The 25870-nt window shown below is 38.9% G+C and overlaps 1 protein-coding gene across 1 annotated transcript in view; it reads left to right on the forward strand.

The window, feature by feature from the left end:
* THSD7B (thrombospondin type 1 domain containing 7B) overlaps positions 1–25870 on the forward strand; it is a 726789-nt gene that overhangs the window by 341221 nt on the left and 359698 nt on the right. The window contains exon 9 of the mRNA XM_077861538.1: positions 7847–7962. Coding sequence (XP_077717664.1) covers positions 7847–7962 — 116 coding nt within the window. The remainder of the gene's footprint in view (positions 1–7846; positions 7963–25870) is intronic.

The raw sequence follows: 25870 nt of genomic DNA on the forward strand, positions 1-25870 counted from the left end.
CTTTTAAAGATTGTATTTATTTATTCGTGAGAGACACACGGAGAGAGGCAGAGACATAGGCAGAGGGAGAAGCAGGCTCCATGCAAGGAGCCTGATGTGGGACTCGATCCTGGAACTCCGGGATCACGCCCTGGGCTAAAGGCAGACACCCAACCTCTGAGCCACCCAGGCGTCCCTGAAGATATAAATTACAAAACAAAACAAAAAAATCAGTAGGATAATTTGGACATGGGAACTAGGTTATAGAGATCAAAAAGGGTCAGAGTCAGTTGCAAGTGATAGGGGAAAAGGAGTAATCAAGCGGAAACTCAGCTGTGGGAGTTTTATCTCTCGACCAATTGAGGAGACACGGCTTTTCCTCTGTCCTTGTGGGAAGCCTCATGGAAAAGAAGATGTAAGGGACCTAGGAAGTATACAGTGACTGGGTAACTGTCCTGTCTGTGCTGATTTCCTAGTGGATGTGTTTCAACTAGTCTCCTCCTTAAGGTAGAAACCTCCCCTCACCGCCTCCCTCCCCCTACCGCCCCCCCTCCCCCCACAGCAGTGATACATCACCAGGATGCACATGCTCAGGGTGTTTTGTCTAGTATCACAAACAAGGCAACTTAGAGCTCTGCCCCAGGAATTTCCCAGTTGGGAAAATGAAACCCTCTCTTCTTTCTATTCATGAGGCTCTAAGTATATGAATTGACAGTTGCCCCAGACATGGTCCTGGAAGAAAAAAGCAGGCAAGGACAGTGAAAGTGATGCTCAGAAAGAAACAAACTAAAGCAGAACATATCCTTGGCAGCATCAGGCCCTGGTCCTGTCCAGCTAAGTATGCTCCTACCCTTCCTGGCAACATTTGCTCTTCCACCTAATTTAATCCAATTTGTGTTGCTGTCCTGGGCAACTCCAACAGCTGATTGATTTCACCTTGGGGAACCTTGATACTAGGCTCTGGGCCTTATCCACGCTGGTGTGGAAACTACAAAAGCTGTGTAAGGAAAGGCATAGGAGCTAGTTAAGAGAAGTGAACGGCGGATGGCAAAGTAGCGCAGACTGACCAGATACACATGTTGGAGGGTCCGATGTGCAGATGGTTCTGCTGATGCAAGTGAAGATGATATGACTTGAAGTGAAGCACAGTCCAGGAGACCTCATCTCTCTCTCCTCCAAGGGTGGCTTTCTAGAGGGCTGGAGTTGGATGTTCTTAATTGTTGCAACCGCAGACTTAAGCACAATGTCTGGCATATAGTGTACCATAAATGACCTCGGAATTCATGAATGAGGGGCACCTGAGTGGTGCAGTTGGTTAAGCATCTGCCTTCAGCTCAGATCATGATCCCAGGGTTCTGAAATTGAGCTCCATCTCAGACTCCCTGCTCAAAGGGAAGCCTGTTTCTCCTTTCCCTCTGCCCTTCCCCCTGCTTGTGTTCTCTTTCTCTCACTTTCTCTCTCTCTGTGTCAAATAAATAAAATCTTAAAAAAAAAAAAAAAAAGGACTTCATGAATGAACTAGATTTATGTGTAGGAAGCCTATAGGGTTCAACCAGGATTGGATATGAATTGCAGAGTACTGAGAAAAGCTGATGTCTATCCTTTGTTCAAGAAAAATTACTTTATTTGCCATCATACATTTTGGCAAAGGGGACTGCCATAAAGAGTAATGACTAGATCACATGTATTACCTGCTACTCTTATTAATTCATAAATGTTATTTCTGCATTAGACCTGACTCTACATTGCTTGTGCTGTGCACAATGTGGACATACCAAATGTGGAATACCAAATTACGTCAGTTGTGTTTTGCAACTTGCCCAGTGTCCGTAGCACTACATGGACTGATTGAATCAATGGTAGTTATAGCCAGACATGGACAATATGTTTTACATATCACCTGGCTCAGGTGAAAATCTATTTCACTTGGTTATGAAAATCCTAGAAGGCTTATGAAGATATTATGTAGACATGAGAACTCCTTTTATCTTGGAAAGGATTGCAGCTTTGATAATGTTCATTTTATGATGTAAATTTTCAGCTGCTTAAAAAAGATGCATGAAATATTAGCTTGAATATACAAATAAAATTAAATATGGCTTAGGTATAGTAGTAAACTCTCCATAAAATGCAGCAAACTATTACTCCTTATCATGATGTGAAATTTTTGTATGCCTGATGTCTGATCTTCTCCCTGACACAAAACTTTTCAGCTCTTCATCGGGACAAGAAAAATCCACTTGATATGAGTATGGTTTGTTTATTTCTTAGCAAAGGGATATTAGAATTGAGAGTGATACCAAATAAATTGTAACATAAAGGCCTATTTGGACCGTTATGTTCAAGAAGCCTGTTTTCTATTCTTATAATTACTTCAAATGACAGGTGTTTTTTTTTTTGTTTGTTTTTTTATTGTTGTTGTTTTCTTTGTAAAAGCCCAAGCACATAAATGTTGTTATTGTGAATACCATCCAGTTTTGCTCGGTTTACCGTCACAGAAAAATGAATTGCACAGATGTCTTAACACACACGCACACACACACAGGTATTGCTAATTACTTTTTACACTGCTAATGAGGCTGGAGACTGAATTCTTACTGTATGTAGTCAAACAACTCTGCTAAATATGAGGCGCCTGAATTGACTTTAGGAAAATTAATTAAAAATTTATAGGTTAAGGAGATTAATTGAACTAAGAAGTTAATACCTAGTGTCCATGAAGCACATAGTGAGATAATGAAACTATTAGCAGTAGAAAATATCCTTTGCTCTGCCCTTTCAAAAAAACATATTTTTTTGGTTCTTTTTATGTGAAAGCTATGGCAGTGGAGAAAGATTCCCTGCCATTTGTGAAGTCCTCAGGGTAGGAGTGGAAACAGAAAAGGAGGAGGGAACATCCTAAAGAAGGAGGGGCCTTCAGGGTACAGAGAAAGAAGCATGTCTCCACGGAATGGATGGGCTGATATAATGTACTTTATCTCCAAGCCCACTGCACTGGGAGGCAGAGTTCCTTGCAAGTTCTTGCTTCCCTGGGTTGGTGTTTGGTTTCTATGCAATTGTATAGGTTAGAATGTTACCATTGTTTGAGTAATAGAACTGATCATATCAGAAAATGAGAACCAGCCAGGGCACAAGGGGAACATAAGTGAGAGTTTATTGGGATAGTTCTGGGGTTTTGTTTGGTCTTGTTTCACTATTCATTGTTTTTTTTTTTTTTGTTTGTTTTTTTTTTTTCAGTTGCAGTGTACAAAGAATTAAAAAAAAAAAAGATTAAAAACACACAATTCAAAGCCTTCCAAAAGTCCTGATAAGGCACTTTCTGCCTTTAATGTGAAAACACCTGGCATTGTGTGAGATACAATAAAACAGGGCTCCGTTTAAACGTTTAATGTTGACAAAGTTGGCAGGTTTGCCCCGCCTAGCTGAGTGAGACGTATGTTGGTTCTGGGTCAGGGTACTGATCAAAGAAATGGAGCATTGTCTCTGCATCTTGATTATGGAGGCACAACTGGAAAATGGCAGGTCTCTGTAGCTCAGTTTGATGCATTTCAGCACAGTGTTTATAAGGAGCTAAAGGCTGTGGGGCGACAATGAGATAATAGTTATGGAACATTCCAGTGCTGGTCCAGGGAAATGTACGTGCCAAAATGAAATACATTCATCCTTTTATTGAGAGCACTGGCTATCTTGGATCAGAGTGTTATGTGAAATTAGGTATAAATTATGACAAAAGCCAAGGGGCCATACTTTGTTTACTAACTAAAAAGTGAATTCATATGTTTCCTGGTGTTAAGGCTTTAATTTTATTTTGGAAATGGCTGGATAAATTAGCCTAATATCCCCAGGGATTTTTTTTTTCTTTTTTTTTTTTTTTGTCTTCGGGCTCCAATAACATTGAATACTATTCAATCATTCACTTACTGTTATTATATATTTACACTGAGCTTAAAATATGGCACTTTGAAGATATAAGATGGAATCCATCATTAAAAATTAGTCTATGTATTGTGCATGCATACACAGGCACACAGACCTACACACACAAGAAAACAGCATGAAAGTTGTTGAAAAACCTTTTTTGGTCAATGTCAATGCAACAATACAGAAAATAAACCTTAGAGTTTTTAGAAACGGAAGGCATGTTTATTGCTAATGGGCAAAGAGAGTATTTTTGAAGACAAAGAAGAAACTTATGAAAGTAAGAAATGTGATGATTCTTGAAGGAGTAGACATCATGTAAATAGAAGGGAAGAGAAATTGAACCCCTAGAGAAAGGGTCAAACTTACTGGCAAAAGAAATGAACCAAAAAAACAGTTCTCACTGACAAGAGAATATTTGGCTCCTATCAGACCAGAAATCACATTCCAGGAAAGCCCTTGGTTAGTGGCCTCTATAAAAACAATATAACCTGAGCTTGATCTTTGCAAGGGAGGAGATGATACAGTTTCTCTCTTATGGACTTAAGGGAAGAACACACAGAGAGAAAGGGGCTGTATTATGAGAAGCTGACATTATGCCCAGGAAGTATTTAGTGTGAGTGATGCTAATTAAGGGTAAATCAAGTAGACAATATCCTTTCCCTAAGAGAGATTAACACCTACTCCTAATTGAAGTGAGCAAAATCCCTACAGGATCAGCCTTCCTCTCCAGAAAGCCTAAAGCCAGTGCCATAAATGCTTCTAAGCTATTTTGCCAAAGGTCCAGTGAATGTGAAGTGGCTGGTTGGTGCAGGGACCCTGCTGCCCCACTGAGCACACAGGAAGCTGGTATTGCTCAAGTCACACTTTCATTTCCAGCCATACACCAGGCCCTGTTGGAGACAAGTTACCATAAACAGCAGCTCAATTTAATTTTAGTAGCCCTGAGAGTAGGAATAAAGGACTTGGGAATGATTTTAGCGTTTTTTTGCTATCTCTAGTAAAGTATGACATAAATTTTCCTTACCCGAATAGCTTAAGTAACACTAGATTCTCACAAAGACACTCTTCTTTCTTTCCATTGTTTCATTAATCTCTTTGATAGCGTTTCTGTGTATATTAAGTATGATTAATATTAATGTCACCAAGAGTTTATTTATTGAGCATTCTTTTTCTGTGAGTACATACACTTCCCATTTCAACTTATTTTTTTCAATTGTATTTATTTACTTGAGAGACAGAGCCCAAGCAGTGGGGAGTGGCAGAGGGAGAGGGAGAAGCAGACTCCCTGCTAATCAGGGAGCCTGATGCAGGGCTTGATCCCAGGACCCCGGGATAATGACCTGAGCTGAAGGCAGACCCTTAATTGACTGAGCCACCCAGGTGCCTCCATTTCACCTTATTTTTAATCCAACTTTTATACACTCCATAAAAGAAGTAAAATAATACAGAGAGATTAATGATGGCAACGGATAGGTCCCATCTATCTCCTGCTGCATTTAGTATCCTACATCTCAAACACAACCACAGCCACTCTTTAACAGTTATTCTGTGTTCTCTCTCTCTCTCTCTCTCTCTCTCTGTGTGTGTGTGTGTGTGTGTGTGTGTTTACTGGGCAAAACTTCACATGGTTCACAAATCATAACAACATGCAAGGAGATACATAATACATAACAAAGAGAAGCCTGATGCTCACAGCCCCGCTCCCACCCACCCTCTCTGCCTCCTGTCCTGCCACTGGCGGCCACTATGTTGGTTTATTTCTGTCCATTGTATCTTTATGTCAATATCAGCAAGCACAAGTGTATATTCTTCTTCCTCCTCCCTTTCTGTTTACCTCTTAACTCTAAATGATACATTTTTCACACAACTTTCATACATCTCTTCACTTATCAACCTAAAATACCCATTGCAGGGTGCCTGGGTGGCTCAATCAGTTAAGTGTCTGCCTTCAGCTCAGGTCATGATCCCATGGTCCTGGTATAGAAGCTGGTGTCCTTGTCCCGCTCAGCAGGGAGTCTGCTTCGCCCTCTACCTCTGCTCTCCCTGCCCCCATCATGCTCTGTCTCTCTCTCAAATAAATAAATAAATAAATAAATAAATAAATAAATAAATAAATAAAATCTTTAAAAAAAGTTAAGAAAATAATAAAATGCCCATCCCTTGATTCCCTCTTGTAAAAGCAATGAACCTTAGCTCATTTACACTAATTCCTGTCTCGATTCCCAGATTGTTGGTTTTCTGTTGGTAGGTTACATTAGTACTTTTGATTAATCTTTTTAGAACTTTATTCTTTTTTCATTTATATTTAGATCATTTATATTTAGCTCACCTGCTTTGTCAGATAAGGACATCCAAGCCTTCACTGTGTCTCCCCTCCTCCCCACTCCTGCTTTGTCCATTCTGTCTTCACCTGATGGTGGCACGAGTGGTGTCCTGTACATTCTGTTCCACGGTCAAGTTCAGTCTTCCATGTTTGGCTTACATATTGTTTTTAAAGTTTTGAAACCAGGAAAATGTTTTCATTTTGATAACTATCTAAACTGATGAGATCTGATGTCAGCCAGATTCTTGGATGACCAATTTTTCTTCTTCTTCTTCTACATCCATTATTGTCTTACTTTTTCTTGGTGTTTGAAAACTGGACAACCTCTGTGTTTGCATGTTGGTCATTTTGTAAACCATTGGTGGACTTTTCCTCTGAACTGGCATCCTTTCATCAGCTCTGTGTTGTTTTTAAATTCATCATATCTTCATTAATTTTATCTCCTCTATTTTCTATTCTCTCCTTCCAGAAGATCTGCTGATTGTCTGAATTTGCTACACTGGTATTTTTTTTTTCTATCATAATTTATATCAAATGGTCTGTCTCCATGTGGCTTTTGGTCCATTACTGATTATTTCAGTGCCTTAGTTTATCATGTGAAAATGAAGGTTATAATGCCTCTTACTTTTGTCATTAGGAATAAATGGAAGAAGGTAGCCAAAGCCCTTATGCAGCCCTGCCTACTTATTACCAGAGCTCGTGCTGTGAAGTTTTACCCACACTGCATTTATGTGCTTTATGAAGAACTCCCTGGGAACAGAATTTAAAATGCAAATATATGTTGCTGAATGCTTTCCTGTTTTTCTTTTTGGCATATCACTGTTTTAGAAGATAATCAATGTAGTTTTAGCCCTCTGTGTTCATAAAACAAGTAAGTAGGCAAGAAAACAAACAAAAGCTTGATTGCCATTTTCTGAGACTTTAGTTCTTCCAAGTGATTCTGAATCAATTGACTGTAGTATTTTCCTCCCAAGTGTGAGCATTCATTATCAGAAAAAAAAAAAAAAAAAAAAAACAGAACTGAGTGTTTCTCTTGTTAATGCTAGTTAGTATATTTGACATTTGCCATCTGTCATATTTTCCTTACTCCAGCTCATCAATCCACATGTTCTAAAGAGATACCTGCCAATTGTTTAAGTATTCTAAAATTCTGTTCATTATCCAAGACGTAAAGTATATGTAAGTGGTTTTCAATGATTTTTGTTTCCCAATATGTCCATGTATTGCCTTGTATTTTTCTATTCCTTTTGTAGACTATCACTGATTTGATATATTACCCTGAATATAATGCTTTTCAAAAAATATATCGGATATGTTCATTCTGAAAAAATAAATGTCATTTGAATTGATGCTGATGGTGACACTTTCTTGTGAAGGCATTCCCTTTCATTAGTTTCAGGAATTGCTCTTTTCCCGGCCTACTGAAAAGTATTTTGGTCTCTAGGTCAAGAGAGCTGAAGTTGCCTTTGGCTCTGTCCCTGGCTGGGAGCCCTTGGGCTCTCTCTTCCTCATCTTAAAACGAACAACAGGGCCTCAATGTTTTCTGTTCTGAAATCCTACAGTTCTCTGCTAAACCACTTACTTCTTCCAGGAGGCATTGATATTGTCTCTTCACATTGACAGGTGTCCAGATTCAACTCGGCCCGAAACCGTACGTCCTTGTCTTCTTCCCTGCAAAAAAGACTGTATTGTGACAGCTTTCAGTGAGTGGACGCCCTGCCCAAGGTCGTGCCAACCAGGTCGGTGCATTCAGTTTATATTGCTTTACTTTCTAAGCACCTGATTTGTTTTCCCCAGTGCTAAATAAATGAGAGATTATAGAATGGGAGCATCTTTCTTTTCCATTTGCATGTCCCCCTGGGAAACAAGGTTGGTATAATTTGTAAATGAAGTCTTGGATTTCCAGATCTATCAGGACTGGGCAGGGAAAACATATTCAGTTACTGTATGCCATAATTTCACTGGCATGCGTTGCAGGAGTGCTCATCCTCTGGGAACCCTGTTGTGGTGTTTTAAATAGCCATTCATATGTGGTTCCTTATAAAGCCTCATCACCAACAGGTTCTTTGTGGCTCCTGTGTGCTCGGAGTCTGACTGTAGACATCTATATTAGATTATAGGGCCTTAAGCACTGTGCTTACATCACTGAAAATACAAGCCTATGGAAGGAAGAGGATAAATATGTAAAAAGCGTTGAATAGGCACAGGAATTGACAATTTAAGATTTGTGTTTCTTTACTATAAATGGTGATACTTTATATACCTGGGTGTTACTGGAGGGCAGTGATCCAGGATACTTAATACCTAAGTCCTAAAAAATCACCCAGGAGCACTTTGTAAAATGACCCTCTTTCTTAGAACAGGTCTTTCCCTCCATGCTTATTGCATTCCCTCTGATGAGCTAGTCCATGTGGAGATAGAAGTACTCCTGGTCCAAAAGCTCCATTGCCATCTAAAACCTAGAGTTAATAATCTGGTTCTTCTCCCATAGTCTTCTACCCTAGCCTTGGCCCTGTGGATCTTACCATCACCACAGTAAGAAAAGGCAAATCCAGAAAAGGAAGGATACATAGAATTGTAACCCTAGTGCCCAGAGTAAATTGGGTTTCATCCAGCCATCCTTGCCATCTCTGGGTAGTCATGTCTTCTCAAGCAGGACAAGGCTGTACTAGCCTCTCCTGGACAAAGGGGCAAAGAAGTACAGATGCAGTCCTGGGAGGGGAGAACCTGCCCCAGAGACTGAGAGCATTCACACATCTCCTTGGGAAATTCTATCACTGTGCATCTAGGATCCCCCAAATGTTCTTTGGCTCACACATCATTAAGGGTGTGATGTGAAATTATGACCAACATTGATATAGACCTGCCTGATGCCCCCCTCCTGCCCCCCCCACCCCAGCGATTGGCAAAGGGATAGTGATGGATAGAAAAGATTGTCGTCATCAGTGTCTTATATTGCAGTGCTGGGGAACCTGCATAAGGCTTTCATAACCATGCCATTTCATCTTCTTAATGATCTTCTGTCACAGAATTAATATAGTATCCAGTGAGCTTTCTTATGGATAGCATTAAAATAAATATTTTGAATATGAAAGAGCTTTGACAATTACAGTGGAATATTTTTCTGGTCTTTGGGGTATAAAATAACAGTCTCTTCCAGAAACTTTTCCAAACTCATTTTCCTGAGTGGGGATATAAAGTAAGTAAACTGAATGAACTAGGTTTGTCCAGTAACCAGAGTAATTTATATCAAATTATAAATTTGATAATTTATCACTTCCAGACAGAGTGGGACAGAAAAGCTATGATCTCTCTGAACCATTTGAAAGAGAGCATCTAGGAGGCTGACTTTTGGAATTTTAATGGTAATGTACTTGAAAAATATTCAAAGATAAATGAAGATAAATATTGGGAAAATGCAAGAAAACAAAATAACCTATGATTATGGAGTTTTGAGATTCAGCTGTAACTTTTAGTTTCTTCCTCACGAGAAATTAGCATAATTCCTCTCTTGAGTGATTATAAGAAAGGAAAGACTGAATTAAAATAATACCCCACTGGCAGCCAGATATTGGTGTTGGAGCTGTCAGGGTCCCCTGACACTGAGGGAGGCATATTAGTTTTGTTGAGCCAGTGCACCCTAGTGGCCAGAGATTACTTTGGCTACTGCTCTTGCTCAATGCTGCTCATGTATTCTACATTCAAGAAAATTCTCTGCTGCCTGAGAGTCCTCTAGCACTGGCTAAGGATGGAGGAATCATAGAGCATGTGAAATAATTGCTCTTCTAGCAATTTTAAATTTTGCTTCAATTTCCAGATTTCAATTAGTTATTTAAATGGTTGGCATAGTAATGAAAATAGTTCTAAGCCTCTGTGGTCGTTTTTTTTTTTTTTTTTTTGCCTCCAATTTTTCAAGCCTAGATAATTCTTTTCACAGCCTGGCAGCCAGGGGACCTGGAGGAGCAAAGATTCAATTTTCAGATTTATTCCAACTTTCCATTTCAATCCTATTTACCCTCATGTTTAGTTTATACCTTGGGACCAATATATTATTAAATAACCATGGGTTAATTAGGGTGACTATGAGAGGGAGGAGAATACTGAAGGAAATTGTACCTCTAAACCTGTGGTTCTCAGACTTTATTGTTGCCACATCACCTAGAAGCATTACTAAAATGCAGATTTTCAGCTCCATAGCTAGAAATTCTGATTCAGTAACTATGGGATGGTCCCCAAAAATGTGAGTTGTAAGTAGCTACCCCTGAATGGTAATGCAGTTTCCTTTTCATGATTAATAAAAATAGATCCGTGTACAAATACAGTTTGAACTCTAAACATATGACCTGTTTTTCAGCTTCTTCAATGCATTGTGTTTTTCCAGGTCAATAGCTGTAGAGTGTGATGGCTAAAAACATAGACTCTGGAGCCAGATGGACAGGGTTGAGTTTCAAAGTTTGCTCTGTGATGGGGATACATACTTCATCTCTCTGTGCCTCAGTTTCCTTGTTTATAAAACAGGGTTAATAGTCACACCTACCTATATGGAAAATGCCTAGAGCACTGCCTCACAAGCATTTCCACAGTTGCCTGAGCCTTTGCACCTGTTGTGTGTGAAGCCCACACTGTATTCAGATGCCCCTTCCGTTTTGACCCCGTGCATCCACAGTAACCTGCATTCCCCCCAGGAATGCTGTTCTCATTTTCCAGATCTCTGAGATGTTGCCAATTCATCCCATTAACTAGATCATCCCAGAGCATCTTGCACATACCCCTTTATGGTACCCCATACTTATCTTTCCATGCCAGTATTGTCCTTGCTATAAGTCCATGAATGCAGGGACCCTTTCTGTCGTCTTCACTACTGGATCCTCTAAACCCCACACAGAGATGAGGCATTGATGTCACTCGATGACTACTTTTTGAATGGACAGAGGTCCTGTAAAGAAGAGAATGGTGCAACTTTGAATCCAGGCAGGAAACTCTCTTGTCCTTGAAAATGTCCTTTAAAATATACTTTGGAGAATGGTGCTCTAGAACGATACTTCTCAAACTTAAATGGTCATACAAACCCCTGGGGATCTTAGTAAATATAGATTCTAATTCAGGAGACCCAGATGGGGACTGGAATTGTACCTTTCTGTAAGGTCCCAGGTAATAACTGTATTTTGGTTACAAAGCTCCTGGTCAGAGTGGTGTTCATTAGAAATTTTTGAGCAAGGTAATGACGTGATTGAAGTTGTAAAGTGAGAAGATTAGCCTAGAACAAATCAGCAGGTGAGAATACAGATGAGGTACGGTGTGGGATGAAGAGAAGTGTAGGTTTAATCTGCACTGAGAAATCAGGAGAAACATGGGCCAGAGCAGGGGACAACCTTGGCTAATGAGGAAGGAGGAGCTCTTTTTTGCAGCTGTGGTTTCAGATTGGTTCATCAAAGAAAAGTTTATGTTTGTGGTCCTCAAATTTGGATGCACAATGGAACCACTTAGATATCTCTAGAATATACTTTTATTTTGTGTTTGGGTTTTACTCCAAAAATCATGGTCTAATAGGCTTTTCATATGATCAGGGAATCACCAGGTTATATGAACCTCAAACAAAACCCATTTGAAACCTCTCAGAGCTTCAGGGGTCTGAGTATAACAGGAGTGGTTTGTACCTTAGCAATGGATGAGTTGTGTGAGCTTTTATTCAGTCCTGGCTGGGTTCGTGAACTAAATCCTATGACCTAAAAGTATTCTCAAGCCATGAATGATCTCTAGCTAGTAGACAGCCACTGCCCCTACCTTTATAATCCTCCTCATCTGTCTCTCTTTAAATGCTTAATGAGGGTCCCACATTCTTCTAAGCAAATGAGATATTTGTCAAGATGTGGCCTCTGATTTTTAAGTCCCAGTAATAAATTAGTCAAATGACCAAGAAGTATCCTTTGGTACTGTTCTTGCTGTTTTCTTTTAGTCTTCCTTCAGCCCACCAAGTAAATGCCTCCTGGAAGTGTATCCAATGTTATTTGTTTAATAATGACAACAATTTTCTTACTGAGAGGTTCTCAGCCCCGTGCAGGGTTTCTTGTTTGTTTTTGTTTTGTTTATTTTTTCAATGCACAGATGTCTGAGACTCACCCTAGCCCATGTTAGTCAAGATCTCTTCCCAGTGAAGGAACATTTACAATATTCAAACTCTCCTTAAGTGACTTCTTAAATGGGTAAAGATGAGAAGCACTCATTTAGTGCTGTATACTTTGCAACATGCCTTCACATACATTTTAACCTCTTGTAGGAGATCACTGATAATTGTTTGTGTAGGTGTTGTTGGGAATTCTAGTGGCCACTGTTCTTGTAGCTGTAACATTTCATATTTTTTACTTTAAAGTCACAAAGCAGGACTGATTTTCCAAGATTTATCTCAGCTTATCTTTAAAGGGGCTTACTTTATATTTCCAGCATTGAATTACATGAAATTTTAGACATACACATAAATTAATAGATTAATGCAGAAGATTAATGATTAATAGAATGTGCTCTTGTGTAACCGTCACCAAGTGAAAATAATCAACAACTTGTGGCCACTCTTGTTTTCTCTGTGCTACCAGCATCCCCCTTTCTATTACCCTGCTGATAGATTATTTTAAAATCATTCCCTGATGTGTATCCCACTTCTATAGATGGGAAAATATGTGGCAGGTAAAGTTATTAGGTTGGAAGATAAAATATGCCTTATGCAAGATAGCTTTTCTTATAAATTCCTAGAAACCACAGAGCTAATGATTAATTATTTGTCAGTATCAATAATTAAAGGCCGAGGGAGCTCCTCTTTAACTTTCATCTCCAAGGGACAAGCTGGAGAGCAGTGTCAAGGAAACAGGAAAGGCCAAAGGCAAACTGCTGCTGGGAATTGTAGGAAACTTCATTTGGTGGTAGCCTTTGTTCCTATGTCAAACCTCCTAGAGATATGTCTTGAGATTTTTCAGTATCAAAGAGGGTAATTTTTTTTAATGCCTATGTGGTGTGGTGCAGTGGTTAAGAGCATGGACTCTCAAGTCCCATCTTTTCTGTGTAAGTCACTTTAGACTCCCTTTCAACTTGCTGTGTTTCAGTTTCATCCTGTCTAAAATGGGATAATATTGGCATCTACTTCCTAGAGTGGTTATAAGGATTAACTGAGAATAGGGCACGTTGAAGAATGCCACGCATATGGAAATTTAGTAGTAGTGGTAGTAGCATGTAAGTTCCCTTAAGAACAGGGAACTTATCTTTTATTATGTTAGTGTTCTGCAACTTCTAGACCTCCTATGCCATGCGACAATGGCATTTGTTTCCGTGTCTGTGTTTTTCTTAGACAAATTATAAAATCTAGAGGGCAGGTGTCTTCTAATTTCGTTAATGTTCTTGCAGTGCTTATCCCGGACATGAAGGATATTCAGTAATTTTTGTTGAATGAATAAATAAATGAATTCTGCAACTTTCCCACAACCAGTTCTAATTACTAAAGATTTTGCTTTCATAAAGATGAAGTCATAGCATTAACACTTTGTTCAGTGGATCTAGACCAATTAGGGGAAAAGTTATTGGTCATTCAGGATGTCTGATAAGTCAAAGGTCATCTATCCTAGAATCCAGAATTTCTCCCATTCAAATGCATACTAACACCACCATCTCTTCACTGACACCTTCCCAGCACACAGGATTCCCTCTTTCTCCCCACAGGCCCCTTTGTGCCCTTTGTTTACCTGAGAAGTACTGGATGGAGTACTAATTTACTCCCAAATAATGAAGGATCTTCTGTGTTTGAGCAATCAAGATTTTGGGCCTGGGAAACTGGCCTCCAAAATAGTGTTGAAGGCATTATGATGATCTGATGACTTTCTTTGAGAAAATGACTTAACCTAAATTTCAGTTACCGCCTCTATAAATGTTCGATATTATCTATTCCTGAGTGTTTTTGAAATACATAAAATAAGATGTATCTCACGTACATGTCCCAAGTTCCAGCCTCAAAATGCAGAGCATAGGTGCCTTTGTTTTATATGGGCTCCATGGGGGGGGGGGGGTAACTTGCCCCTTTAGTCTATAATCTAAGGCCCACATGTCACTACATTGTCCTTGTACTCAATAAATGTTCCTGAAAATTTAGTAGGGGGAGTAACAAACATTTGGACTTCTGGAGATTACAGTTCTCAATCATATTCCTGCCAAACTGAGGAGTTCTGCTGATAAAAGCCATAAAAGACACTTTCTCTCCATTCATGGGTAAACAAAATAATGGATAAAACCCTCTTAATTTCTTGTAATTTTTTGCTCTTGTGTCTGTTTTTGCTTGGTTTTGTTTTGCTTTTGCTAAAATTTGGCACCTTCTGCCTGACTCTATTAAAACCCAGTATGAGGGGGATTTGATTTGAGAAAAAATAAAATAAAATCAGATTTGGCAACAACAACAAAAATTAAGACTATTTCTTCAGAGCCCCTTGACCATTTCCCAACGAGGAGGAATAGCATTGTATGATAGAAGAGCTACTACTAGGAGGTCGGAACTCACCTGGTGCTACCTACACCTCAACTTCAGAGGAAATATTAGCCTACATAATAGCTGACAGGGACGTGTTCTCAATCTGCACTCTTTCTCCTTTCCCTAACCCCCTCTTCTTTGGCACCAGAGATTCATGTGCAGGGACCTGACCTGATCATGGCATCACCAGCTGGGATTTTTCTTCACTTCCTACAGTGGGCCCGGACTCTGGGTATAATCCCAATGACTAACAAGGTGAAGAACCATACCCCCAGGTCAGAAGGGTCAAGTAACAAGTCCAAGATTACCTAACATGCATGGCAGAGGCAGAGCCAGAGCAGAATCCAGATTCAGTGACTCCAGGGCCCACCCATTTTATCTCATAACAAGTTCTTTCTTTCTTTCTTTCTTTTTTTTTAAGATTTTATTTATTTATTCATGAGAGACATGGAGGCAGAGACATAGGCAGAGGGAGGGGCAGGCTCCCTATTGGGGAGCCTGATGGGGGACTTGATCCCAGGATCCCAGGCTTACAACTTGAGCCAAAGGCAAACGCTCAACCACTGAGCCACCCAGGCGTCCCGCAAGAAGTTATTTCTTATATAGATAGGCACAGCTCATTTTGTCTGTTAATTATTAGGTATTCAAGAATTTGGAGCTTGAGACTCTGAAACCTGTGACACAGGCTTGACCCATTACAGACCTATCACACATTGCTTTCACATGTGCTGTTCCATTGACCATCAGGACAGTTTGGGGAAACAGGAACAGCTGTTCCATTAGTGCTGCTCCAGAGATGAGGTGATGGAATTGGTCAAAGGAAGCACTCCTGGTCACCTGGTCCAAAAGGAGCAAAGAGCAGGTAAAAATGCTTTGTTTAAATTGAACTGGCCACATTGCCTTGCCTGGTGAGCCTGTGCAGTTACAGGGGAAAAAAAATTTAGAAAAGGTTAGACTTATCACCAAAAGACTATCATATTAGCATGCCATGGCTTCATCTCACTGCCTCTTCCTATCAAATTAATAAAAGCTATAATTTATTGATATCCATTATCCTATTTAATTCTAATTCAATCTTATATGGAAAGAACTATTATTACTCTTTTACTAGGAGGAAATAGAAGCCTAAATATAGGACCCAAGATTGCAAAACTAATCTTGGGTTAGGACAAAACCACACGGAAGCCTAGGCTCTTATCCACTCGCTCAGCAATAAACATTTGCAGAACAATCAGTGTGTTCCAGCCATTGTCCTCCATACTGCGTGCATATATGAAGAGTGGTGAGTGAAACAGACACACAGCCCTCCATTAGGGAGGGGACAGTCTACCAGAAGAAAATGGAGGCGTTGAACCCACAATTACCCAATGAACATGCATGCAGGTACAAATCATAATATGTGCTGGGCAGAAGATTGGAGTGCTGTGAAAGAAAGTGAAAAATAAAACAAAACCAAAAACAAAAACAGAATTCCACTCTGTCTAGACATCTGTTTCTCCTTATCTCTGCTGCTTGCCCAGATCTAACCAAGGTGTAAATCCTTGCCTCCTCCACAGAATTTGTTGTGATCCTTCTGCTGGAAACAACCACTTCTCATTCTTGAGTCCCATAACCCTGTCTGACTTGCATGCATTCTAACTATCGGTAAAGGTGTTTTGTGTCTCTCTGAAGGGATGTGAAATCTTTGAAGGCTGGGACCTTTTCTGTGTTCATTCCCAAAAGTGCCTAATAATAAACTTAAGATAGAACAGAACTCAGTAAATCCATGTCAAATAAATAGATGCCGGGCAGCCCAGGTGGCTCAGCAGTTTAGCGCCGCCTGCAGCCCAGGGTGTGATCCTGGAGACCTGGGATCGAGTCCCATGTCTGGCTCCCTGCAGGGAGCCTGCTTCTCCCTCTGCCTGTGTCTCTGCTTCTCTCTGTGTCTCTCATGAATAAATAAATTAAATCTCTAAAAAAATAAATGAATAAAATAAATAGATGCCAGTTAGAAGCAACCTGCTTAAGCGAAGCTAGCAAACTATTAAGAGGAAAGTTGATATGCTTTTACAACTAAATTTCTTTCATAAATGATTTCATAGCTTACTGCAAGAACAGGCACAGTGATGTTGGTGATAAAAGATATGGGACTTAGAGAGTAAGATTTATCTTTGGTTTCCTGGCAAACATGGTTAAAAAAACAAGGTTCATCTTTTTTGTTTGTTTACACATTCATCCATTAATTCACTCATTCCTATGCCCATCAGCCTGTTTATTATTTTTTTAATGAAATAATAAGAGTATCTTGTGGGAGCCAAAGCCTATTCAATTGCTGAGTCCCAGAAGGCATTTCCTACTGCAACTTCACACTCTATCTGAGGTCACCAACTGAGACCATAGGAAATGGTGTCCATAGGAAATGAAATTAAGGGGTTTCATGTTGTTTGTTTTTTAATAAAATCCAAAGGTATAATGTTGAAATGCAAAATTATGGTCATGTGTAGTCTTGCAGTGGCCCAGATTGGTCCAAGGGTTTAAGACAATTGAACAGGTTTCTGAAAGCGTGGCCTTCTAGTTCAGAATTACCGGGGATGCTTGTTAAAATCCTAAGAGATTCTGATTTTGAGGTCAGGCCTAGGCCCTCAAAATTGCATTTTCAAACAAACTGCTTTAGTAATTCTAAGGTGTTGAGAACCTGAACTATGGAGACATTTGATTTAACCATTAACCCATGGATTACTTAAGAAATGTGTAACTTGCATCTACTGTATTGTTCCAATCATTTTTTGGGTTTCAAAGATCAAAGGTTTTTAATCTATGGTAGGTTAAAATACCTTGTTATGAAATTATAACAAGAAATCTCACAGATATCCAAAAATAAGGGGAAAAAATTTCCCATGGACATCATGGGAACTAGAAATGCAAACAGGGACTGATGCTTCTCACTTCAGCTTCAAGCCCAGAGTTCTTCCTCCTGTCTCTGCTTCTCTGTGTGCACCTACTGTCCTGCCCCTTGTGATGAATCTTATATGAATCTATATACTTCTAACTAACAGATTCAGAGCCCGGAAATGGCTGTCTCAGGATCGACTCTACCACACTTTGTTCCATCAGCACCCAGCATGGACAGAAACTTCCCTCTGGCTCTTAATTCGGGTTACCAAGAAAGGGAGCCTGATGGCCCTCAGCCACTTCAGCAGCCTGAGGTCAGGACCCATCTGAAAGGGAGAGGGGACAGTGTGCAGCAGGAACTGAGGATGGGTGGACCCCCTCAGATGGGGCAATGATTGTTCACCACTGAGATTGATCTCTCCAGGATACCCAAGCCCAGCTCTTTTAGAGAGAATTCAGAACATGGCTCATTCCCTCACTTCTGTTTCAGCCAGTCTCTATAGGTGCTGAACTGCAGGAGAGACATGGTGAAACCTACCTGCCTACTTCCAATGCAAAAGCCACCCTCTTCCACCTCAGAGTTGGTTTGGGAAGAAAGTGGTTTACATTCATTAGAAACACAGAAAAGGAAAATGAAACTGCAGGCGAAAGAAATGCAGTAGAATTATATGGTCATGTAGAATAGAATGGAAAGAGAGAGAAAGCACTCACCCTAAGTGTGATCTGGGCCAGATATTTTACTTCAAAAACCCCAAAATATACATAGTTTGTAGTCTGTGTGTACTTGAATTCTTATCAAAATATCTAGGCTGTGATTTCTATCAAAAGTCTATTATGAAGAGTTTGTTATTTTATCAAATGAACAAAAGCAAACAAAATTTTTAAAATGTAGATTTGGTCCGTGAAGTTCTGTTCATGTCTGAAATCTACCCTATTTCTTCTTCATCTGCATTTAATACTTTCTTTAAAGCACTATTAATCTCCTTCATTCAATAGTCAAGCTACATTATCACAAATAAATCCTGAGGCTCACATGGATATTTGTAATGCCTTATTGTTAGCCTTGTTGGCAAAAATCCGTGTTTCTTTCGGTATAAATGCTTTCTTTTCAAACTCTTTTTAAGTTCTGGCCGGTTTCTTTCTCATATCTCTAGAATGCTCTGCAGGTAATATAATGCATCGCAATATAGTTTTTATTTATCTGCAGAAGTAAATAAGCTGCTTTTCAGAAACCAACATACCCATTCTAATTAGGAGTTTATTTTTAGACTTTCAATACTACAACAAAGCTTAGAGTCAGACGTAGAGTTAAATGTTGGGATCTTAATGTGTCCATTTGTAACTCCAGGTTTTATAACAACGTCAAATAATCTAAGTAAGTTAACAAATCAGGGAGGTATTAAAGTCATGCTTAAAATGAGGTAGATTGGTCATAGTTTAGACAAATAACTATCAAGTGTTCCCTAATAGAAACATCACTGGATATTCTAATTTCTTGAAATTCCTTAAAAATTAAGCTGCTACATGGAAATAGTTCAGGTAGACTATGTACTGAATGACATGTTTTCAGTGATGAGGCATAAAGTATCCCGAAATAAATGCACTAGGAATGGTCGATTCTCTGCCATTTGAGGTCTTTTCAAGTTAAATTTAGTTTTCTCTGATACCAGAAATATGCTTATCATAACTTTATTTAGAGGCCTTATGAACGATAACCAAAGTAAGAATGTAGACCACGTGTACAGTGACAGGTTCTGTGGCTCGCTTCTAACATGGACCAACAACATCCTCTTCTGCTGGACGACTGCATGCTTTTGATTATATTCAGTTTAGCACTTAATTATATTCTTTATTGAATTTCTCTCTACTTTGTTCATGTGTAGTGGAAGGGGTCTAACATACTTACGGTAGACTCCTGCTGTTGCCCCTTAGTAAGGTGTTGTAAAATTTAGTTAGCTTCTCTGAGACTCTATACGCTCATCTGTAACATAGGCATAATACGTAGCATTTGTAAGACAATTTATTTCCTAGGGTTTTCCTATTTTACATGAAGAGACTAGCTTAGCAATAGTTGCTCAGAATCTGCTAATCCCCTCCTTGTCCTCCATTTTGTATTTCATCTTCCCTGAATAGGTTGTAGGATCCATGAGTACTCATGCTCAAGTAATAAAGTTATTAATTTTATGGACTGAAGAGAGAAGTGTATGTATGGAGAGAGAATGAGAGAGAGCAAGAAAGAAAGAGACTTCCTTCCCACAGAAACATAATAGGAGTTTAATAAACATATACTGTATTGCATAGAACATAAAATACCATAGAAGACCAATAAGCTCATATTTGTTCTTGGACTCTGAGGAAGTCTGCCTTTTCCCCATCCACTTTTCCCCCCACCCAAATTTAGAAGCCATTGAGAATTAGTTAAAGTAGGCAGGGAATCAAAATTTTAGCTGATCCTCAACCCTATACTTAGGCTTATTAACCACCTGGTCACAGCCCATGTTGGACAATTAAAAATTTGATCAGAACAGATTGGAATATGTGCATTCTATGAGCACATACATCCCAAAGAAAAGGAGAGAGAAGAAAGAGCCACATAGGTCCACTTCCTTCTCCCAAAACCATGATTTAGATGCTCCTCATCCTTCCCAAAGAAGACACAAGTGGAGAAGGAGGAGAAAATGCAGGGAAAAGAGGGCTGTAGAAGTGGATAGATTTATCCCTTCACATGGAAGGAATCATTTAGAAGGCTGTACCCTCACAGAGGTGCTAGGCAACAGTGTAACCCCCTGTTCCTTTCACTGCTTTCTTTACTTTCCTTTTAGCTATGCTGGCCTCCTTTCAGAACAACCCTTTGTATCTTTCACTGGCTTCACCTTCTTCCTAAAATGCTCTTCTCTCAGCCCTTGGCATGAGTGCCTTCTGCTCAATATTTTGATTTCAGCTCAAAGATCATGTCTCAGTGAGCCTTTCTCCGACAACCTCATTAGAAACCCCCTCATGTCATTTTCTTTCTTGCTCATACCATGTGTTGTTTTCCTCATAACAATCATTCTCCCATTTAGAAAGTAAGCTCTTATAAGTAAGTCTTGTTAGAAAGTAAGTCTTGTTCACTGTTTAAACATGTTGAATAGTGATTGCTGCAAAGTGCCTAAATAGTAATCGAATGAATGTGTCAGTAATTCAGTAAACTTTTTGTAGGGTTTACTGTATACTGTATCAACTCCATTGATAAGATGGAGTTACTTTATTCAAGGGACTTTTTGATAGTGGATTAGAAGTATGTAAACATATATTTTCTATTACAGGAATCAGCACAGAGTATTAAGCAGCCAAAGAGGAGGGTGTCTTACACTAGCTAAGTGGTCATAGGATGTCAGATTTGGTAGATCAGGAGTTCCCAAGTAAACATGGAATACAAATATCTTAAATATAGAAGAGGGATGTATGTGTGTGGAGGCTTGGCAGCAGTAGAATATATTTTAATTAAATGATTTATAGTCAGCTAGTGATGTTCAGGATGCATAATGCATACAGAGGGGTGATAAGAAATAGGGTTAGAGAGATATGCAGGAGCCAGTTTATGAAAAGATTTATGCCATTCTAAAAAGTTTGGACATTATCTAAAATTCTAATAGACATTTTAAACTTTAAGCATGGGTGTGATAAAATCAGATTTGTGTTTTAGAAAAAAAGTAGTACAGAAAATAATGAGGTTAGACAGCATTGGAAACCAGTGGGAAAATTATGAGGCCATTCAATTATCTGGGAAGAAATGAGGAGAATCTGTTTTCTTGAATAAAAAAAAAATGTGAATTGTAGGTAAGTGTATAAATTACCATAACTCAACATTATATAATAGCGTATCTTCATGACCCAGCATGTACTGAGTTCTTTGCCTATCCTGTGGAGTTCACATAACTGAATGATTATGCAAACTCTCTCTCTTGCTCAAGAAATTTAAATGCTAAGAGAGGAACAAAACCAAGCAACTGTCAGAACTCTAGGATGGAGTAAACCCTTCCTTGTTCACCTCTCTCTCTGTATATTTCCAAGGTACAGTATGATTGCAAAGATGGAGAGGATCTCATTAATTCCCCCACATTACCATTGTTTTTATCAGGACCAGCACCATAATTTGCAAGACCTAGTGCAGAATGAAAATATGGGGTGCCTTATTTAGAAATTACTAAAAATTTCAAGACTGCTCTGGCAGAGCCTCATTAAACTAAGAGCCCTACTGAGCCTGGGATCTTGTGAACTGGCTGGTGTTGGTAGTTATTGGCTTTTTCTGGTTTCAATTTTCTGGTTTGAATTTTTATTCCTGGGAACAACTGCCAGTATCCGATTGCAGTTTTATTGGACTGCGATTATTCTTGCACTTGGAACATTCAAGGGTTGGAGGCATAGGATAACAATGCAGAGCAGTAAGAGCACATAGTTTGGATGCAGACTTCTTGAGTTTCAAGTCCTCTTTATTACTTATTGGCATCTTAGATGATACAAAACGTCTCTGTTCCTCCATTCTCTTAACCTTCAAAATGGGAATAACAAGAGTAACTGTGTTTTAGAATTGTTATGAGGATCGAGTTGATCTATGTAGAGCACTTGGCAAAGGAATCAAGCATGGCAGGTGCTTGGGTTTTATTTTTTATTATTATTTTGAAGATTATAGTCTGGAAAATAAACTTTGCTTGGTTTCACATAGTGCAGATATCACCATTCAGAGTAAGGTTGGTCATTCACTGAACATACACGGTTAATATTAATATTAATTGAACTTATCAGTCACTTATATGATTTTCACTTTCGTGTTTTAAGATTTTTTTCCTATCCCAAAGACATAAAGATATCTGTTTTTCTACAGAAATTTTTGCGTGTAAATCTTTAGTAATTCGTTTTTATGTATGATATTAAATAGGAATCCAATTTCTTTTTCTTTGTGGAGATACTGATCTTTTCTATCACCCCTCCCTCCACTCTGACTCAGCTCCACATTTCAATGTACCCAGTGATCCAGCTACCTTGGATACCCTTGCTTGCTCTAGAATTTGACTCTGCTGGGTCTTTGTAAATAGTATTCACTCTGCCTAAACTTCTCTTCCCCAAGATATTATATAGATGGACACCAAGGTCCTTCCTTCATATTCTTGTTCAAATATCCGCTTCTCATTGAGGCTTTTGAAGTTTAAAATTACAACATTCCCATTATTGTGTGTTACAGTATGTGTTGGCAAATTGAATTTAAATAATATATAAAAAGAAGAAAGGAAAAAATAAAATTACATCATTCCTTCTTCGCCACACACACACACACACACAGGCACAATATCACTCTGCTATATTTGTGTGTGTGTGTGTGTGTTGCACAGCATTTAAATGCCGTATGACACACTATATTTAACTTATTTTTTAAAGATTTTATTTATTTATTTGACAGAGAGAGAGACAGAGTGAGCGTACAAGTAGGCAGAGTGACAGGCAGAGGGAGGGGAAGAAGCAGGCTTCCTGCTTAGCAGAGAGCCCGACCAGGGGCTGAATCCCAGAACTCTGGAAACATGACCTGGGACATGACCTGAACCAAAAGCAGACTTCCAATCAATGGAGCCACCCAGGCACCCCTGAACTCTGAGTGACTTCTTTTTTTTTTTTTCCCCCTGTTCTCTCTAGAGTCAAGATCAGGACAAGAAAGCAGCCCCACTCTTTCTGTGTGTTGTAGTAGGTTTTTTCACTGTCCACATACAAAGGGAATTCCAATTTTATGTGTGTCTAGGTAGGAGAGTCTCTGACCAAACATCACTCTATGTTCTGGCCATGAAGTTTTGTCTCCTCTTTCTTGATTTAATATATCTATTAAAAGCCATGTTCTTACTGCCAACAATGGATAAATTTCATCAAGGGACAGTTCTCCAAAACATTACTTGCCTGCCTTTTTAGACATAGATTTATAATATATTTTTGAAAGCATTTCAAAAAAGAATTTCAAAGACAACAAGAAAAGGGGGAGGAAACTATAGGACATGTAAACCAATTACAACTCAGTTAACAGTTGGGACCCAAATTACTACCCGATGACAGTTGGGTATTTATTAGTATTTTAGAATTGGTATTGACATTTCTATGTATGATAGTGTTATTATGGTTTTATTTCATTTTTTTATAGATTTATTTATTTGAGAGATAGAGCACATGTACATTAGGGCAAGAAGTAGAGGGAAAGAACCTTCAAGCAGACTCCACACTGAGTGGGACCCATTGTGGGGCTCCATCTCACCACCCATGAGATTATGGACTGAGCCAAACTAATAGGCAGACACTTAACCGACAGAGCCACCCTAGGTGCCTGCAATGGTTATATTTTAAAAAGAGCCCTTATCTTTTATAAATATATTCTGAAATATTTGCAGATGAAATGTTATGATGTCTGAATATTCTCAGAAATAATGTAGGTGTGCAAGGAAGGGTAGGGGTATAGATTTTTTTTTTTTTTAAAGCATAGCCATGTGATTATTGAAGCTGATATATTGGGTTCATTTCATATGTTTGAAAATTTTCAAAATTAAAAAAAAATGTTTTAAATTAAATTGAAAACAAACTTCTCCAGCATTTTCTTTTCTGTGTGCCAGCAGTTTCTTCAGAAATAGTCTGCCTTATTCATAGAAACTAATGTCTCCAACTTTCCATTTAAGAAAAAAAAAATTGTAGATGGCTATATTTTCATGTGACCATGATTTTCATTTGTTCATCCCCTTATTTTTTCAACAATCATTTATTAGATGCTTACTAGGTTTTAAGCACTACAAGCCCCGGAAAGCAGAGAGAGACAAGAATACAAACAGATGCAACGTGGGTCTTCCTAGAGACATGGAAGCATTGGAAGAGGGAGACTACTGGCTAAGGGTGGGTTGGGAATGGCTTCTTGAAAGAAGGGACCCTCTGTTCAGTCTCAGAGGAAGCTTAGGGGTTATCTAGATAAAGATGGAAAAGAAGTACACTTAACTCACCCCACACTGACCTGTCTACCAATAAATCTTGTTACATATTACCCAATTCCAAACCCTGAACTAATTATATGCCATTACCTGATTATTCTTCTTCAAACCCCCAAATAAGTAATTCTAATTCTTTCCTTTTGAGGTACCAGAAGATAAGTATTTTCCCAAGTTCACAGGCCTGACATTCCAGAATCACCAATTCTAAGTCAAGTTATTACACTAAGCCAAAAAAAGTATTTCAAAAGCCAGAGGCTTTATATTGATGCTGCAAAATAATGAAGAAGACAGGAAATAACATGTATCTCATGCATACAAGCGATAATTAAAAATCTTGTCTGCATTTTGTGCTAAAATTTATAGTTAAAAGTGGAAAACTTTGATTAGTTTAGCTTTACAGTTATTTTCCTTTAACTTGTCTTACTACTATCTCCAAAACAAAAGCTTAAATATCACAACTGATATTAATGTCTAAATGATCCCTCACACCTCCCATTTTTAAGCCTGGATTTTTTTATATGTAGATACATCCTAGAAGGGAGATTGCAAAAAGATGCAGAAACTGGGATTTATGTGGCTAACCCATAGTGAGTGGTGGTACATTTTGAGCATGCCAGGCAGATGGGCAAGTGATACACTTCACTTACCTGTAAGAAGAACAGAGGATCTGAGGTTCTGAAGTTGCTAGTTGTGCATCCCTGAGTGTGTCCTCATTGTGCTGTAACATATAAGCTTGTCCTTCTGTCCTCTAGCTGTCAACACAGTGCTGGGCATGAATAGCAACCTTTATGCCCATGAAGGCATATTAAGAAGTTAGGGTAATATGGATTATTCAAAATAATTGTTTTAACTATATAGCTCAGTATTCATGCCTAATGATGACTACGTCTTGAGTTTATATCTTAGATGATATCTCTGTTCCCCAAAACTATCTAATACAGTGCAGTATGATGTTGCAGAGTATTTTACTCTTAAGGCTGCTGAAGTGGAATGTGTTAGGGAGGCCTGTAGCAAGCAGCCACTAGACATTTCATCTGCTAAAATGAAAAGGGGTCTGGATGGAGGGAAAATAAATCCCTGTCATTTCAGCACGGGTTGGCAAGAAGAAAAGACAAGTGCAAATTGTCATTATAAATAGTGTTGTTAACCCTCCTCATTTATAGTACACATTTTCAATTATACCCATTATGATATACTTAGCTAGAGGGCAGGTTGCATTTTTTAAAAGTGTTGAGAGCATTAATGATTTAGCTAGTGCTCATTTGTTTTCTATTGCTTGGTTAA

The sequence above is a fragment of the Canis aureus genome, chromosome 20, assembly GCF_053574225.1.
Source record: "Canis aureus isolate CA01 chromosome 20, VMU_Caureus_v.1.0, whole genome shotgun sequence".
Classification (NCBI taxonomy): Eukaryota; Metazoa; Chordata; class Mammalia; order Carnivora; family Canidae; genus Canis; species Canis aureus.